Here is a 16,243-nt window from a genome sequence, read left to right on the forward strand (position 1 = left end):
TGTGTGTGAGAGAGAGATTTTATCACAGGACTATCTGAAGTGGGCCACATGTGGCCTTCCAAAAGTTTAGACCCACAACTCCCAGCAATCCATCCCATTAGCTATGTTGGCTAGGGCTGATGGGAATTATAGGCCAGAACATCAGGAGGGCCACAACTTTCCCATTCCTGGATTAGATGGACCTTTGGCCTGATTGAGCATAGGTCGTTGTCGTTGTCGTCAGTGGCTGCTGCTCCTTCTCCTTCTACCTGATTGCATAGAATACAATAATACAGCTGAAATTGCTCAAGAAGATCATTGGGTCCAACCCCACTGTTTACCATTTAACAGAGCACAGTGGAAAAACTTTATCAGTCCTTCAGACTGCAGGTTTGGTTTATATATATGCATACAGGTATATATGGTTTATATATATGCATACTGAATAATTCTTCTACAAAACACTTCACTGCGTGTAGTAATCTAGAGCCTCAGGAAGAATGGTCCAGCTCTGTTCAATTTTATTTCCTTTTACTCAGCATGCGGACTCCAGGTTGCAAGGCTGGCCATGCCATAAGGCAGAGTAAAGCAGTGGATTCTGGGAGATGGCTGCTGGAGGAAAGATCAGTGTGTTGTGAGGCCTGCTCTGTGCCTCCTAAGGTAGCCTGCTGCTTTCAGATGCAGTGGAGCATGCTGTCTCATGATCAATGTTGAAGAGAACCATTTCTGCTCGTCCAGTCAAATTTGTACATAGAACCAGAATGGGAGCCATATGGTTCTTTACTTCTGGCCGCAGAATGCCTTGGGTCAGTCTGGCCAACTTGCAATCTTGGTGGTAGAGCTTGGCTCCCCTTTCATGTGTTATCTGTCTTCTCAGTCCTTAGATTTTATTATACTTATTATAATTATATAAATATATCCTGTCTTTTTTCTTACGAAGTGGCTTTCATAATTCTCCTTCTCCTGCTCTCACTCTTATCCCCACAAGAGCATCCCTGTGAGATAGGTTGGGCTGAGAGTATGTGACTGGCCCAAAATCACCCAGTCAGCTCCATGGTCCCAAGTTCCAGTCCCACACTGAGTACATGATGACATTATTTATTTCTTTCCTGCCTCTCCTACTGTCCTTTACAAGTATTCACATAGTTTAGATCCTTTTCAGAAAAAATAGTATGTGCAGATACACATGTTTATGACATGCTATTGTGGGATTCTTTTAAAAGGTCACCTTGACTTACTTGTCTCAACACTTTCAGGGCTCCATCCAGCAACTAACAATCAAACCTGACCCAAGAGCTGTCGAGGACCAATGTGAGGATGATGACCCATATGTGAGTACTCTGTGGCAATTACGACAAGAGTTTTAATGCAATACAAAGCTGGAACCCCAACCTCCTGCTCAGTGTTATTTAAAACTCCCAGTGCACTTTCCTTCAGTCGGAGGCCACAAACCTTGAATCTCACCTTCTGGAATGCATGAAAAAGCACTTGAGAAAGGATTCAACTTGGATTGCAAAATAGACTCTTTCTATTCTGTAGGAACTTGTTCCTGGGTGAACAAGTATGATATGGCATGGGAACTGAGAGTTATAAAAAGCAACAAAAAGAGGACACTGTGATCCTAACTGTATATCTATTCTTCCGAAATTATTGAAGATTTACATGGAACTGGGTTGGGAAAAAGGTTCATTTAGCACAAGTTGTCCCAGTGGGCAGTGCAATGCCTACTGGTGCACTCTGCATACAGAGATTTTCTGTATTACTGGTGCCATGGCCCTGAGAAGGTGTGTTTGCCTGAGATCTACAGGCCTTAGCACGAGTAGCCCAGAGGTGCCCCAAAATATCTTTGCTTTGATTTTTAGTTTTAAAACAGATGAGCCCATCAACAGAATACAGATTAAGATGAACCCAATATGGATACAGCAGCCCTTTTCTCATTCTTTTTCCTAGAATATGCTGGTGCTCTTTGAAAACTGAATGGGAAAAGGAAGAACATGCTTTTTGAGCATGCACAGTAACTCCTACCAAATCTTTCTTAGCTCTGAATTTTTCCCAAAGAAAATGCTGTATATCCACAAATCCTATACATGTGAATTTCCAGCTGATGACTCAAAGATTGGTCACCTAATATTTGCCATTACCTCTGATACATGGGAATTGTATGTACCAATATTGTTACCCAAACATGTAGACAATAACACAAATATAGAGTCAAAGTTTTCCTGTATCTGTTCAGTAATCAGGCAAGAAATCAGTGTGGAGAACAGACATGTGTTTATCCAGTTTGCTCAGTTTTGATATGCTGAACATACATGCCCAGTAGCGGTTGAATTGCATGACCTAAAATCTTAATTGTACTTGGTTCTCATAGACATCAGGAGAGAGCAGTGGTCATGAGAGCATTCAGGAACAGGAAGGTATCCCAGAAACACAGGAAGTCATTCGGCCCACACGAACTCCAGTAAGTACCTTACTCACTTTTAACTTGTGGATTCCTCCCAGTCAGCAAAATGATGTCTACTAGGTTTTGCTGTTTTATATATCCAGTGATGCTAATTAGTTCCATGTACTTAGTCAGCAAAGACAAGTCACTATGCTTAGATTTACTTCAGGGGTGGCCAACCTGCAGGCTGCATGTGGCCCCTGTAGCACTTGTGTGCAAGCCCTCCCACCCCCTGAAATTTGTGGGGGGGTGTGTATGTATGTTTGTATGTGTGTATGTATGTTTATACAATATACATGTGTGTGCTCGCTCTCTCTCTCACACCACACACACAAACCCAGAGATAGTGAGTGTGTATGCAAAGAAAATGGTATCACGAGTGGATTATAGAATGCCATCAAATTAGCTTCTTTGCAAACAAACTTCAACCCTGTTGGTCCTCCATGACAGTTTAAAACTTTTTAAAAATTCTGTTTGGTTTACTCCCCTCCCCTCTTGTTGGAACCTTCACACTCTGTGTGTGTGTCCAAGCTTGTACATGCATGCATGTGCAGCCAAGGGGTAGATAGAGGGGGGTGAAAGTAGCCCCTGGACCTCCCAAAGTTGCCTCCTCCTGGTCTTCATCATGAGTTTCATTTTATTTGCAAAAACTTCCTTTTGTAAAGCTCTTTCATGGTCTCATAAGGGTGGTTTCAGATTTCTAGAAAGTCCATTTATCTGGTGGATCAGACCAGTCCAGTGTCCTGCTTCCTCTAATCAGATGCCTCTGGGTAGCTCACTTAGGAAATGAATGTAAGCAATGGCATCCTTCTCCTACTGCTGTTCCCTTGGAACTGGTGGACACATTGCCTCTGATTAGAAAGGTACTATATAGGCATCTTCACTACTAGCCATTAACAGACTTGGGCCCCATGAAGCTAATACTATTTTAAAGTTATCTAATATCAATGGCCCTGATCCATACCATAATTGTAGCAGCAGCAGGTGATTGGTCTGGAGAGATATCTTGCCCTTAACATGTGGAAATCTCCCCATCCATGCCCACTGAAAGGGGGTGGGGGGTATATTACTACTAGTGTTGCTACTTGGAGTAATGTCTGAAAGCAGTCAATAAATTGTGTTGGATGATCATGTCCTCTCTACATAATCTACAATAGCTGTACTCAATCCCAAAGGCTTTAGAATGGAATTGAGCCAAGCATGTGAAACCCTACCCCCCTTCCAAAGAATGGCAAGTTTCACTAGTCCCTTCAAACTGCTTTTGATTCCTTCCAGATTCTTCAAATATTTTTGCCCTGGTAGGAAGCTCCAAAATGGCCTCAAAAATGTTAGGAAAAATTCAGCTGTAAAGATACACTATGCATTTATATAAAGAGATACATCTAGTATGGTGTGCTTATTTTTCCTAATTAAAATGTTGCACTCCACTCATTAATCTTTATGATTTTAGAGATACCTGCCTTGTATCATGTGTAGAAGAGTTATTTAAAGGAGCTGGTGGGGAGAGGCAGTAGTCTCAATTCTGTAAAGCACATTCTGGGCCTTATTTCATGTTTAGGTAAGGATTGAATTTTTGTACTTTGGTTACACTACAGCAGCATTTCCTAAACTGGTGTCTTCCAAGCTGTTTTGCACTTCAGTTCCAATGAGCCCCAGCCAGCATAGCCAATGTCCAGAATTCTATTTTATAGTACGTCAAATTGCAGAAAACTGGATTGGAGAGTCATCTCAGACTGAGTCTTGGGCTGGGTTCGCATGTCACAACAAGCAACCCTGTGTAGTTACCATGGTTGCAATCTTTTTACCTTGATGTGCCTGACAGACAGGCTCCAGGTAATCCTTCTCCCTCCTACCATTTCCCTCCCTCAGTTCTCCAGTCAGTATCCAAGGAGCCAGTGTAGGAAGAATGAAGACTCTCCTTGAGAGCCTTGATCTGGTCACATTTAGCTCGGTGGGGCTGTCAAGCAGTCTCTGCTGAAGTGCAGATGAGGGAGCTGATCAGGCACCCTCTCCTCCTGCTCCAGAGGGGACTGCTGGAGTAGGAGGAGGCCTGCTCAATCCTCGCTCAGGCAAAAAGGGGGAATCAGATGGAAGGGTGTCTGATTTTTAAAAAATTTAATATGGTATTAAAATATAGTTGCAGTGCCCGGCTGGGGATTCACCACTCAGCTGATTCTCCACATATCCCCCATTCTCGCTCCCATGTGTAAGCAAGGTGTCCCCAGTCCAGCACCCATCTGGGCATCTTTTTGGCAAGTGGCAGCAATGAAGGGGAGGCAGCACTGACCACCTTTTCTTAGTCTGGCTTGTCAGCCTAGCGGTCTCATTGCTGTCATTCTCCAGAAAGGTACCCAGATGAGTGCTGGGCTGGGGAACCCCCTCCAGCAAGCCAGAGCACAAGTGGAGGTCCGCAGGGGAATCATCTGAGGCATGCAGTCCCCACCAGGGTACCACCCCCAGCTGACCCTTGCCCTCTCCACTCACACACAAGAGGGCCATGGAGCAGAGGGTTCCTTGATTCTGTTCCTGGTATTTAAAAACTACATGTGCCACAGTTTATTTATTTATTTATTTATTTTTATTAAAACATTTCTATGCCGCCCCTTGCCGAAGCCTCGGGGCGGCTCACAGCACAGAATAAAATACAATAAAATACAAAAATAACAATATAAAACCAACAATATAAAATAAATAACAATATAAAAAAACAGTGAAATACCTCAACAGGGTTCTGATGACATGATAGACCAACAATGGTAAAAACCCACTGTGGTTTGTCACGTCATGTGACCCCACCCCTGGCCTCCCTTAAAACTAGCTCATAGTTCAATGACCTCCTATCAGATCCAGACCAAAATTCATGGAATGGAACTGAGAGGGAGGTGATTTCATAGTTTAGGAGCAAGGACTATCCCATGCAGTTGTTTCCATTCTGCACTCACTGTCTGACAACTGTTTTCTGAGCTTTAATCTGCTTCCAGACAAAGAGCAGTCTGTGAACCCTAGTTACAGCTACAGTAAGGCTCTTTGTGTGAGATAATCACCCCATGTTTTACACTATGTGGATTTCTGAGCCAAGCAACCATAAGCCGGAAAGCCTAGTAAAGCAATCCATTTTTCCAAAAGCAGTTAGAATTTAATGGGAAATACTTTCTTGGCTGAAAACAAGAATGCTTCATTTTTTTGTTTTTGTTTTTTTCCTAAACAAATATATTAAAGTAATGCCCAGGGACTTTAAAGCATATGTTGGGAAGAGAACTCCAGTGCCTCAAGTCTCCCAAGATTGATGTTGCCTTTAAAAAACCCTTAAAACCCTCTTGCCAGCTGTGAAGTGTCTAAATGCCAACAAGTCCAAATATTTATGTGCTGACTGAGGAGAATGGCCATTGGATTTCAGGGTAACCTTTCTTGCCAATTTCCAAATTGGACACACAACCAAGCTGAGGATAGTATAGGAGAACCACCACAGCCTCTTACAAATTAGTTTTGAAAAGCTGATGTTCACATGGGAGTGTTACAAATTTTGCCTGGGGGTAGACAAGGGCTGTATTTTTAATAACCCAGCTGCCAGTGAGGTCAAGCTGCTTATCAATGCCAAGCTTGCCTAGGACACTTTGCAAAGTGTTCCTACAAGAGAGAAACATCACTTCATCCCATATTTGGAAATAAGTTTCACTCAGAGTTTGATATCTCAGGAAATGTATGCCCACTTTCAGCTCAGTGCATCAAAGGAAACAATGGTGTCTGCTTTTTCAGGCAAGGGAGCTATCCCTCTCAAAGGAATGAATTCATTGTCACGGTCCTTAGAGGGGAAGGTCTCTGAGGCACTGGAACCATCAAAGGAGAAGGTTGTATTGGGGCAGCTGAAACCAGCTGGTTATCTCTGGCACTCAGCCAGGCATGTTGTATGAGACCAAGGAAGCTGAAGCAATTAAACAGGGCAGAGGAAGAAACCAAGGAGGGGAGTGCAGGACTGTCAGGCTGGACCAGCTCTTGGAGGTTCTTGGTTGAGTCACATCCCACATGAACTAGGAAGGGATGGAGGCAGCTGACAAGACATGCTAACCAATGGAGTGCTTCGCTGTATTGCCATTCTGATCCAATGCTTACCCAGTCTTCAGGTCTAGTGCTGAGGGTTTGCATGGTTGGCTACCCATTGAGGCTCACACACCAGCAGCAGCCCACTCTGCTAGGGCCTCCCTGACTTGTTCCTCCTCTGTCATTGTATCCTGCTTTGTTCATCTGCTTCTTGCTCTGGCCCATTTGTGCTATGGAAGAGAAGCAGTAGATACCCCTGCTCATTGTTTCTTTTCCTGACAAGCAACTAAGTGGTAGCAATTAGGAGGTGGAAGCAGGCAGCAATGCTTCTTGGGAAGGTAGACTCATTGTTCTGCTTTGCATATAACAGCAATCTCTAGTATGGGTTGTTGGACTGTGGGTTGTCATTATGGGTTCAAGTGCAACTAGGATTGGGATGACACCTGGTAGAATCTGCCCCTCTAGCATTTGTGAACTTCCTTTCATGCTGGGCTCCATACTAGAAAATGAGCCAAGTTGAGAGGAAGTCTGCAAATGCTTCTGGAGCGGTTTGCACAACTGGAGGGTTTGTGTGGAAAATCCACCAGATTCCCTGGTTTTGGCACTCCAGACTCTGCTTTGCTTTGCAGGAGCCCAGAGTCTGAGTTCCTGGTGAGTGTGCCCAGGGTTTGTGGATTGCTCACCAGGAATTAAGCCCCATACACTGTGTAAGCAACACCATTCATCCATGCTCGTCAGTGTCACCACCAGCAGCAGCAAGCAGGGAAACAGTTTGGCTGCCAAGAATGGTGGCTGGGGAAGGTTGTCAGTTGCACAGCTGGGGGTCTGTGAGCCTCTGCAGACTTCTCCTTTGCTTGGCTTGCTTTGCAGGACCAAGCCAAGTTTGTGAGGAAGTCTGAATTCTGGAGAGATGGATTCTGCTAGGGTTTCTTCCCACTCAAGTTAATGTTATGTACAGATGGGAGTGGGGCCCATTGATAGTGACCCAGTATGTATATAAGGCTAATCCATGCTTAACACCTCGCTTGTTGCCCTATTCAGGATTTGTCTGACAGATGATCAGCCAAACTGTGGTTTGTTTTCTTCATCCCCAGGTAGATGTATTTCCCTTCACCTTCCCCTGCTCCCTTCCTATATTACAAATGCTTTTGCAGCATTGCGGTACTAGTTAGGCTTGCACATTATGACAGCAACCCATGGGCAGCTAGTTCTGCCACCATACAAGGGCAGGGTGGTTCTGTGTAGAGCTTCTGACTACTTGAGAGAGTAAAATGGTGGCCACACTAGCACAGTGGCCCCTCCATGGGCATTTGCCTCAACTTGCTGATCTCTAGCATCACCTATGCTTCCAGGAGAGATGCTTGAGAACACTCATGGTCTGAATGGGTCTTCTGCTGTTGCTATGCATATGCTGCAGATGGATGTCAGACCCACACCATTTCACCCATGACTTAATATTTACTTTGATAATTATCTGCTTCTATTCCTGGAATATTAAATTAGATTAAAATAGGCTTTATATACTGCCTTTTCCTAAAGATTTTGTTCAATAGAGCTCAGAATATATGAAGCAAATAAACAGTCAGATCAATACATATAAAGTGATAAGCATTTCAAAATATAATAAACATCATCTTTGATGCTAGCTATGTTTTATATATAAACCTTCTATGATTTTTCATTAAATACTGCCTTCTTTCATGGGAAGAATGTTTTTATGCCATTATCATCTACCAAGAAATGAGCACTGGTCCACCTAGGACCAATGTATACAATTCTTTTTGAGGGGTGGGTGGGGGGAATATCTATAATTATTACTTAAAACCTAGGTGCAAACATGTGAGGGGTCTGGGAATGTCAGAGAAATCTACAACAAATTTCAAATGTCTGGATTTCTGGGAGTCTGACCAGCAGATTCCACAGTAGACTTGCTTTTTTCTGATTCACATGGATTCTGCAAACTTGCAAACTAGTTTTTCACTTCTAGGGGGAAATTCTGTTAATTTGCGAGTTTGCACATGTTATAATTTCTATTAATTAATATGAATTTACTAATGTGGATTAACATATATATTTGAATACACATTAGTGCCAATGTGTATTCATAAAATGAGGATGAAAATCTGGTTAAAATTGTTTCTGTTCAATGAGTGGATACTGCAACACAGTCAGTATCCATAGCCTTTCAACCTTGTGGTAATTTGTTCCAGCTCCATCTTTCTTTCTAGCATTTATGCCAGAATTCTCTCTGTGTGTATCACTTCTAGCTTTTATCACTGTCCACAGTTAACTGTTCTTGTCAAGTGATAAATAGAGGGCTAGTTTGCTGGCTGGGAGATTCTGGGAGCTCTAGTCCAACTCATCTTAGGGCACTAGATGGAGGAAAACTGATGTATCCTGCATGGGATAAGTGTTGGAACATGGTGAGTGTGAACTAAGACTTTTATGGACATGCAAGTTAGGCCCTGTGCAAGGGATACATACACTTCAGTATGTTTGTGCACAGTGGGCTGGTCAGGTAAGTAGGACCTACTTGCACAGAAGGGTACAGATATAAACCACATTAAGTGTACTCAGGTAGGACAATTGTCCTTGAGCTCAAGGCTGGCTTCCCTTCCTTGCCACATATTGGTCATACACAGGAAGCAGCCCCTTCTAATAGGCTGGCACTGCCACACTTTCCGTAGAAAGGAAGTTGAGTGGGAAGAGTAATGATGGAGAAGAGTGCAAGGAATTGCCATAATTAAATTGGAATGAGAAAAGAAGGTGGTCAGCAGAAGTAGTTTCAGTGCTGAAAATACTGCATGGTAGCAGGGCCATTTCTCATTTTTAGGGAAATGCAAAAATGGATAGTTGTCAGGGATGCAAAGAAATCCAGGACATTAAACATTTCTGAGGCAGGCAGCAGCACTACTACCTGGGAAAAGCTTGGTACATAGTCCAGATTACAGTGTTGTACCATTTTAAATTACAGTCTTTTCCATAGTTTGCTATGCACTGAAAAACTGAACCAGTCAGTTTGCTACCTTTGGGAATGTGTGCAATGAATGAGGGGCACTGGATCAGTTAAAGGCCCCATGAGCACATTTCATGCTCTTCAAGACAAATAGTAGTAGCATGGGAGGGTTTGTGTGCCCAAACCATACCTTGGCTGGAGCACCAAAATACCTTCAGGTGTCCCTGCATGGTAACAGTGGCTAGGCTTATCAATGTCTGTCTGCAAGAAGCAACAGCCAATTCTCTGCAAAGAATTAGGTAATATCAATAAGAAACAGTGTAGATTATTTATTTGCAAGCTACTTGGATCTGAACAATGAATGTCAACTTTTGAGACAGAACAAGGCTCTTTGTCTTATACAGTACCTCTCATGCCTAAGTCTTTTCCATGAGACAATGTCCAGATAATATTTGCTTTATATTCTTGCCTAGCAATTACCTGGGAATGTATCTGAAGAAGCAACAGCTGGACCAGTAGGAGCACCACCAACCATGTCTCCCCATTCTGAAGAAATGGATTTCTCAGGACACCATCTCTTGGAAGAAACAGTGGGCCCAACAAAACCTGAAGCAAAAGGCATTGCATATTTTAATATTTGCTTGTATGTTATTCTGGATAGAAACTTTATCTGCAGGCAATATTTAGCACATCTTTGAAGATGTGCTTCTTGGCACAATGAACTTGTTCTGGTAATAAACATGTTAGTTGACCTATACCTCTGTGTGTGTAGTGAGAATTTGATCAAATTTCTGAAAGTAAGACATTGGCTGTATCTAACAGTGGAAATAGGTGTAATCAAAAAACTTTCCCCATGGCCTGGCACACTGAACACTTGCCACTATGTGTAGTCCAATGCAATTGATATGGCCATGCTGTTTTAGTATCAAGGCCAAGAGACTAGTGTGGAGGAAGCCCCTGCCATGATCTCAGAGTGTAGCCTCAAAAAAGCCACTTGCGATAATGGCAGTTAGGCTAGTGATAGTTAAATATTGGAAACAGAATAGGGTTTTGTAAAGGCATGAATGGTATAATGAAATATGGAACATGGTAATTAATGATAAACTGATGACAGAAATAAAAATTAAAAGAGGGTTAATGAAAGCAAATAAATATAATGAAATTTAGGAAGATTTTGTAAAAACAGTACTTACAGAAGGCAAAGCCTGTAAACCCAGTCAAGATTATATGAACTTCTAGAGGGGATATGGAAATAAGTGAAGTATATATTATTTGTTATAGTATATGAATGGTAGTAGCATTGGTCTCCGGGGCGGTGGGGGCACTTTATTATTTAGTTTTATTATTGTGTTTTTGTTGTTGTGATGTATTTATGGTTTTTTTTTTGTCTTAAAAAAATAAAGAATGGGGGAGGGGGAAGAAAGCCACTTGCTCAGCCTCAGTTGCTCCACCTGCAATATGGGGCAATGGCCAACCTATCTATCTTACAGAGCTGGAAAAGGAATGTTTGAAATGCCCTGAATGCTCTGAAGTGCTATATAACTACGAATAGCGTTATTGCTACAAGTGTGTGCAGTGCATATCTCCTATTTATATAAGAACACAGGAGCCATACTGAGTCTATTTAGTCCCACATTCTGTTTGCACAGTGGCCAACCAAATGCACATGAGAAGTCTATATGCAGTGCATGAGTGCAAGAACACCTTCCCATCAGTATCCTCAGAAACCTATATGCACAGACATTGAGTTTTTCTACACAATGTTAATCTTATTTATGTATTGTTGCTTTCAGCAAAGAACTGAAATTAGACCTGTGCTCAAAGAGCTTTTCCCCCTTGCTGTTCTGCTCCATAACATCTGGGTGGTGTTGTGGTATGGTAGAATCACATATTTACATAAATGTGTAAATGCATTTTGTTTCACTTTCATAAATAATACTATATTTTCCTTACTCTGCAAACACCTGCAAAACTGGCCATCACAACTGTGAGTGAGAAATGTTGAATGCATAATAGAAACCTAAGGAAGAAAAGCCCAGGTCACCTCTGATGTTGCTACATGAGTCGGCTCTTGTAAATTCAAACTGTGGCTTCCTTTATGGGAACAGAACCATCTCATAGCCAGTCTTCTTCTTTTGCTTTTGGCTTTGCCTCTTACACTGGAGGGTATTATATAGCTATTAAGATTAATGACCCTATTATCCATGAATTTATCTAATCCCTTTCTAAAGTCATCCATATTTTAACAGTGTGTTGTGAGAAGTACTTCCTTCCGTGTGTTCAAAGCATATACATTATTTTACTTGTCCTTAATAACAGCATTATTAAAGAGGTCAGTATATAAATCCATATTACAAATGTGGGGGGTGTGATAAGGCTAGGAGAGGCTTCCCAGTTTGTAACTACTAAGCCACATAATTGCTGTGGAATTTAGCTGTCTCTTGCTCACTACTAGTAGCAGGACTGAGGATACTGCATAAGCCTGGGCACAGCTCTTTCGTTCACCGAACTCACCAATGAAACTGAAAGATTAAAACATATAAGGGATTAAAACACCAGTTCCTTGACTTCTCACCACTATATTCAGCTCTGAAATTTATTCTGTGCTATTATGACTGAATTCTAATCATTTTTGTAAAATAATTTTTCAAGGTTTGATCATTATTTTAATTAACCAATTTTTTAACAGTTGCTTTCAGTTTAAGAAGATTTGGTTTTCTCTTTTAGTATTTCTACTTATAGTCTTTGTTTTCTGTATTTCTTTCTTTTTTCTTATGGACCAATTAATGTCTTACTACCTATGTTCTTATGTGTAGTTCTTTACCCTAGTAAATGCAATTCTGTGTAGCCTTCCACATTTTATGTAGTTTTCAATTTCTATCGTCATTAGGTGCAACCACCACAGAAATCAGTCAACAGGAAAGTGAATCTACCACTGTATCTCAAGGAATATTAAAAACAGAACCTGAGCCTTATGATGGTATTCTGGAAGGTCCAAGCAGAGAAAAAGTAAGCACATAGTTTGATGTGTGAGGCAGGTTGAATTTCTGCACCTGTTTGCCTGAAAGTAAGCTGCACTAAATGAATAGGCATGCATAGGATTTCTCTGAAAATCCATTATGCTCAGAATCCTTACAGAGGGCCAGTGGAACTGGGGTTTAAGTCATCTTTTCAATAGAACATGATGTATTAGGGCTGGTCTGCACTCATAAATTATCCTATGCAGCTGTGTGTGTAGGTTCATAAATAAACTTAGAAAGGTTTCAAGGTGTTGTCTTCCAATTTTAATTGTGCTTTAAAGTGAAAAACAAAGGAAGCCTTCACTGCCCTATCCTAACCATGTTTATTCAGAATTATAACTCGCTTTGATTCTGTTGGCATTTAGTTCTGATTCTAAGCAGATATGCTTAGAATGATCTCCTTAACTGTGCATATTTTACCTTAAGGACCGAAAGGGTGAAAAGGGTCAAAAGGGAGAGGAAGGACCACCAGGGCCACCACAAAAAACTAGGATGGAAGAAGCACAACCTGGAACTATAGGGCCACCTGGACTTCCTGGGAAGGCTGGACTGGATGGAAAACCTGTGAGTCTTGCAAGCTTACTACGTAGGACTGTGCTAAATATTCTCTCATGTTGATATTTGCATTAGGAGTAGCATCATTAGATACAGCCATGCTGTCAAAAAAGTACCTTTCTGTACATTTGCATTGTTCTGGTGTTATTTGACATCCCTTTCTTCACCTTGCTTGCTACCTCTTCCATCTTTGCCCTTGCTTTCATTTCCTTACAATGTCACTGAATCCTATTGGCTCTGACAACCCATATGGTGGTGTTTTGGTGCCTTTGTGAGGTCACCTAATCAGAAATAATGGCTGTGATGGAAACATCATGTGAGTTGCCACAGACAATCAGATTAAATGGCACTGAGTAAACAGGGCTGAGGGAAAACTAGAAGTGAAATGGTACTAAGCACAGTATGATACTGTAAGATTTATTCACAGGTGCCAAAATATTGCTTCCTCATGTAAGGTGACTAACTTTCTGTTCCTTCTCCATCTTCCATCCTGTGCCTCAGTTCTATTTCCCTCCTTGCTACAAAAGCTCTGTTTCTTCCCCATCACCACCACTTTCTACAAGCCAAAGACAGAGAGCTGTTAGAAAAAAGTCTCTATTCTGTTTTGTTGGAATAGCAATAACCCACAGAGAAAGGCAAAAGAGGCAGAATGGGGAATTGTTAAATCATTCAGCCCATTTAATAAGCTTTGTAATTGTAGTCTGCCAGCATTGGCACAGCTATTATATATGAATGCAGTTCATCCCAAATTGCTGCATGTGCATCAAATATTTTGAAAATGGTGACCTTGGAAAGATCTGTGTCATGCAAAAAAGTTTGTGAGCTAGATATGCAAGGCTTGCATTTATTTCCAGACTAAATCTCCAAAACCTACTCTCCAGCCATCAATTTTAAAACAGGAACAGCATAATAAGGTCAAGGAGACAACACATAACAGATAAACATAAAACATCCAGTTTGCACATATCACTCTGTGTTTGGCAAAGGGGTATGCATGTGCACAAGCTGGTCTGCTCTCACGCTTGACTAAGTGAAGCATCATATGAACAGGCTTTGGTTATCATTAGCAAAATGTCAACCAGTGGAAATCTTGGAGACACAAATATTCTTAAGGAGCTAAATGTAGAAGATGGTGAGAATTCCCAGATCACTGACAGTAGATGCAGAAACAAGACAGCTAAGCAGTTTGGACATATTCTACAGTGGCAATGCCAACCCATAAACACAAGAGTAAGGGCGTACTAGCCAAAGAAAAGATCTAGTTGAAAGTATTTAAAAATGAAAAGACAAACTTTCAGAGCAGTTTTTTTCATAGCATTGTATAATAAGATCATGAAATAGATAGAAATATTGGAAGAGACAAGAAGAATTATTGGATGTACCAGCAACCATCAGTGATTTACTGTGGTAGGAGGATATGGAAGATGACCAAAGCAGAGAGATTATTTATGAAACTACACAAGAGAGATGTGTTCTCTTCTGTAAGCCAAATCTTGCTTGCTTCTTCATTGCTTTTCTAGCTTCTGATATAAGCAAATAAATGGAAGTCTAGAGGTACGCCCATGGGGGATTTTCTTAAAGTTTTCTATGCAACAGTTTCCTCTCCTGAAGCCCTTCAACCTGCTGTAAAATAACACAGATTGCCTTCTCTCATGTAGTAAACACTGGGCTTGTCTTGGGCATGTTTAGCAAATTATAATCAAAGCAGCACTTTAGACCTGTATTCCTGGCATGTGTAAGCTATAAAATGTACCCTGCTGTGCATCAGTATCTAAGCCTTAAACTGAATGCTCTAAGAGTGGATTTCCCCTTGCTTTTCTTCCTCCAAGATCCTCCATCCTCTACTTCTACTCAGGTAGGTGTTTCTCAACTCTCTAGACTAGAATGGGAGAGTTCATGGAGGAGACGCAGCAGGAAACTATTCCACTGGTGGATGACCAGGGTTTAATACAATGCAAAGCTGTCATTTGGAATTGGGTGCTCATTTGTTCTGAGAAAACCTTAAATGACAGGTGGGCCAATTTCAACTGTTTCAGGAAGAAATTCTAGTGTTAATTTAGGTTGCTGCTTTAGAATATTTAAAGGGCATTTTATTACCTGCTTCAGAATTCTTGGGAATTTGGAGCAGGTCCATCTTGTACAGATACCTCACCAAAACTTTAGGAACCCTTAGAATTTGGTTCATGTAGCCCAAGATTATATTTTAAGCTCAAAACAGAGCCTCCACCACCCTAACAAAAAAGACATAAAACAATGTATAGTGCTGTTGTGACACACCTTATTTTTTTAATTATTCCATCACAGCATAAGATGTTGTCTGGTGTTGCACTCTTATTGCACTCTTCCTAGGGGCTATTTGCTTTTCTAAAGGTTGTTTTTTGTTTCAGGGCACTCCTGGCAAAGATGGGTCACCAGTAAGTTTCCTTCTCATGTATATTGCTATCAAAATGCTCGGCAGCATAGGGGTGGGGGAGTTGTTTGAATTAGAACAAGGCCCTGGAATTTATTCATTTTTTTACATGCATATCTTACCTTGTTTCCTGCAAGGAGCCCATGGGGGCTTCCATAATCCTCCTCCTTCCCATTTTATCCTCACAATAACCCTGTGAGGTAGGATAGGCTGAGAATAAGTGACTGGCCTAAAGTCACCTAGTGTTTTTTGTGGCTGAGTGGGGACTAGAACCTGGATCTCTTCCATCTGAGTTCAACACTCTAACCACTATTCCACACTGACTCTATTTAACATTGCCACATGTATGTGCTGAAGTCAAGGTAAAGCAGCATTTCTGACAGTGGATGTAAGTCTATAGAAGAGGAGGTCCTCTGAATGTGTATGGTTTGGCAGTGTTTAAAGTCTCAGTTCAAACTACTTTTTTGACATGATGAGCCTCGATGTCAACATGTATTGAAGCATTTACAAAACTCATTCAACATGCCCAAATGCACTGAAAAGGTGCAAGTAGTGGGCATGCCCCCCCCCACCCCCAAGGCCTAGTTGAACCCATTGTCTTGTATTTCTCAGTATTATCTTCCTAGATGTATCCTTTATACTAGACATGGAAACTTGTTGCCTCAAAGGCCACATTGGCACACTGGAAACATGTCAGGGGCATTACAATCCCATTTCATACATGTGAACCACATTTATTCATGCACACAGCTATGCATTTTCAAATGATACTCACAGAGAATGATCTGGTAAAGGACTCTGGGCATCTTCCTTCACAGCTGCCTTGCTCTCTTTAATTCTCT

The 16,243-nt window shown here is 41.5% G+C and overlaps 1 protein-coding gene across 2 annotated transcripts in view; it reads left to right on the forward strand.

The window, feature by feature from the left end:
- Positions 1-16,243, forward strand: part of COL15A1 (collagen type XV alpha 1 chain) — a 222,073-nt gene that overhangs the window by 81,289 nt on the left and 124,541 nt on the right. For both annotated transcript variants that reach the window (XM_044452802.1, XM_044452793.1), the window contains exons 4-9: positions 1,236-1,310; positions 2,351-2,440; positions 9,890-10,034; positions 12,307-12,425; positions 12,863-13,000; positions 15,379-15,405. In XM_044452802.1, the coding sequence (XP_044308737.1) occupies positions 1,236-1,310; positions 2,351-2,440; positions 9,890-10,034; positions 12,307-12,425; positions 12,863-13,000; positions 15,379-15,405 (594 nt within the window). The remainder of the gene's footprint in view (positions 1-1,235; positions 1,311-2,350; positions 2,441-9,889; positions 10,035-12,306; positions 12,426-12,862; positions 13,001-15,378; positions 15,406-16,243) is intronic.

Source organism: Varanus komodoensis, unplaced genomic scaffold (genome assembly GCF_004798865.1).
Source record: "Varanus komodoensis strain SLA01 unplaced genomic scaffold, ASM479886v1 scaffold10, whole genome shotgun sequence".
Classification (NCBI taxonomy): Eukaryota; Metazoa; Chordata; class Lepidosauria; order Squamata; family Varanidae; genus Varanus; species Varanus komodoensis.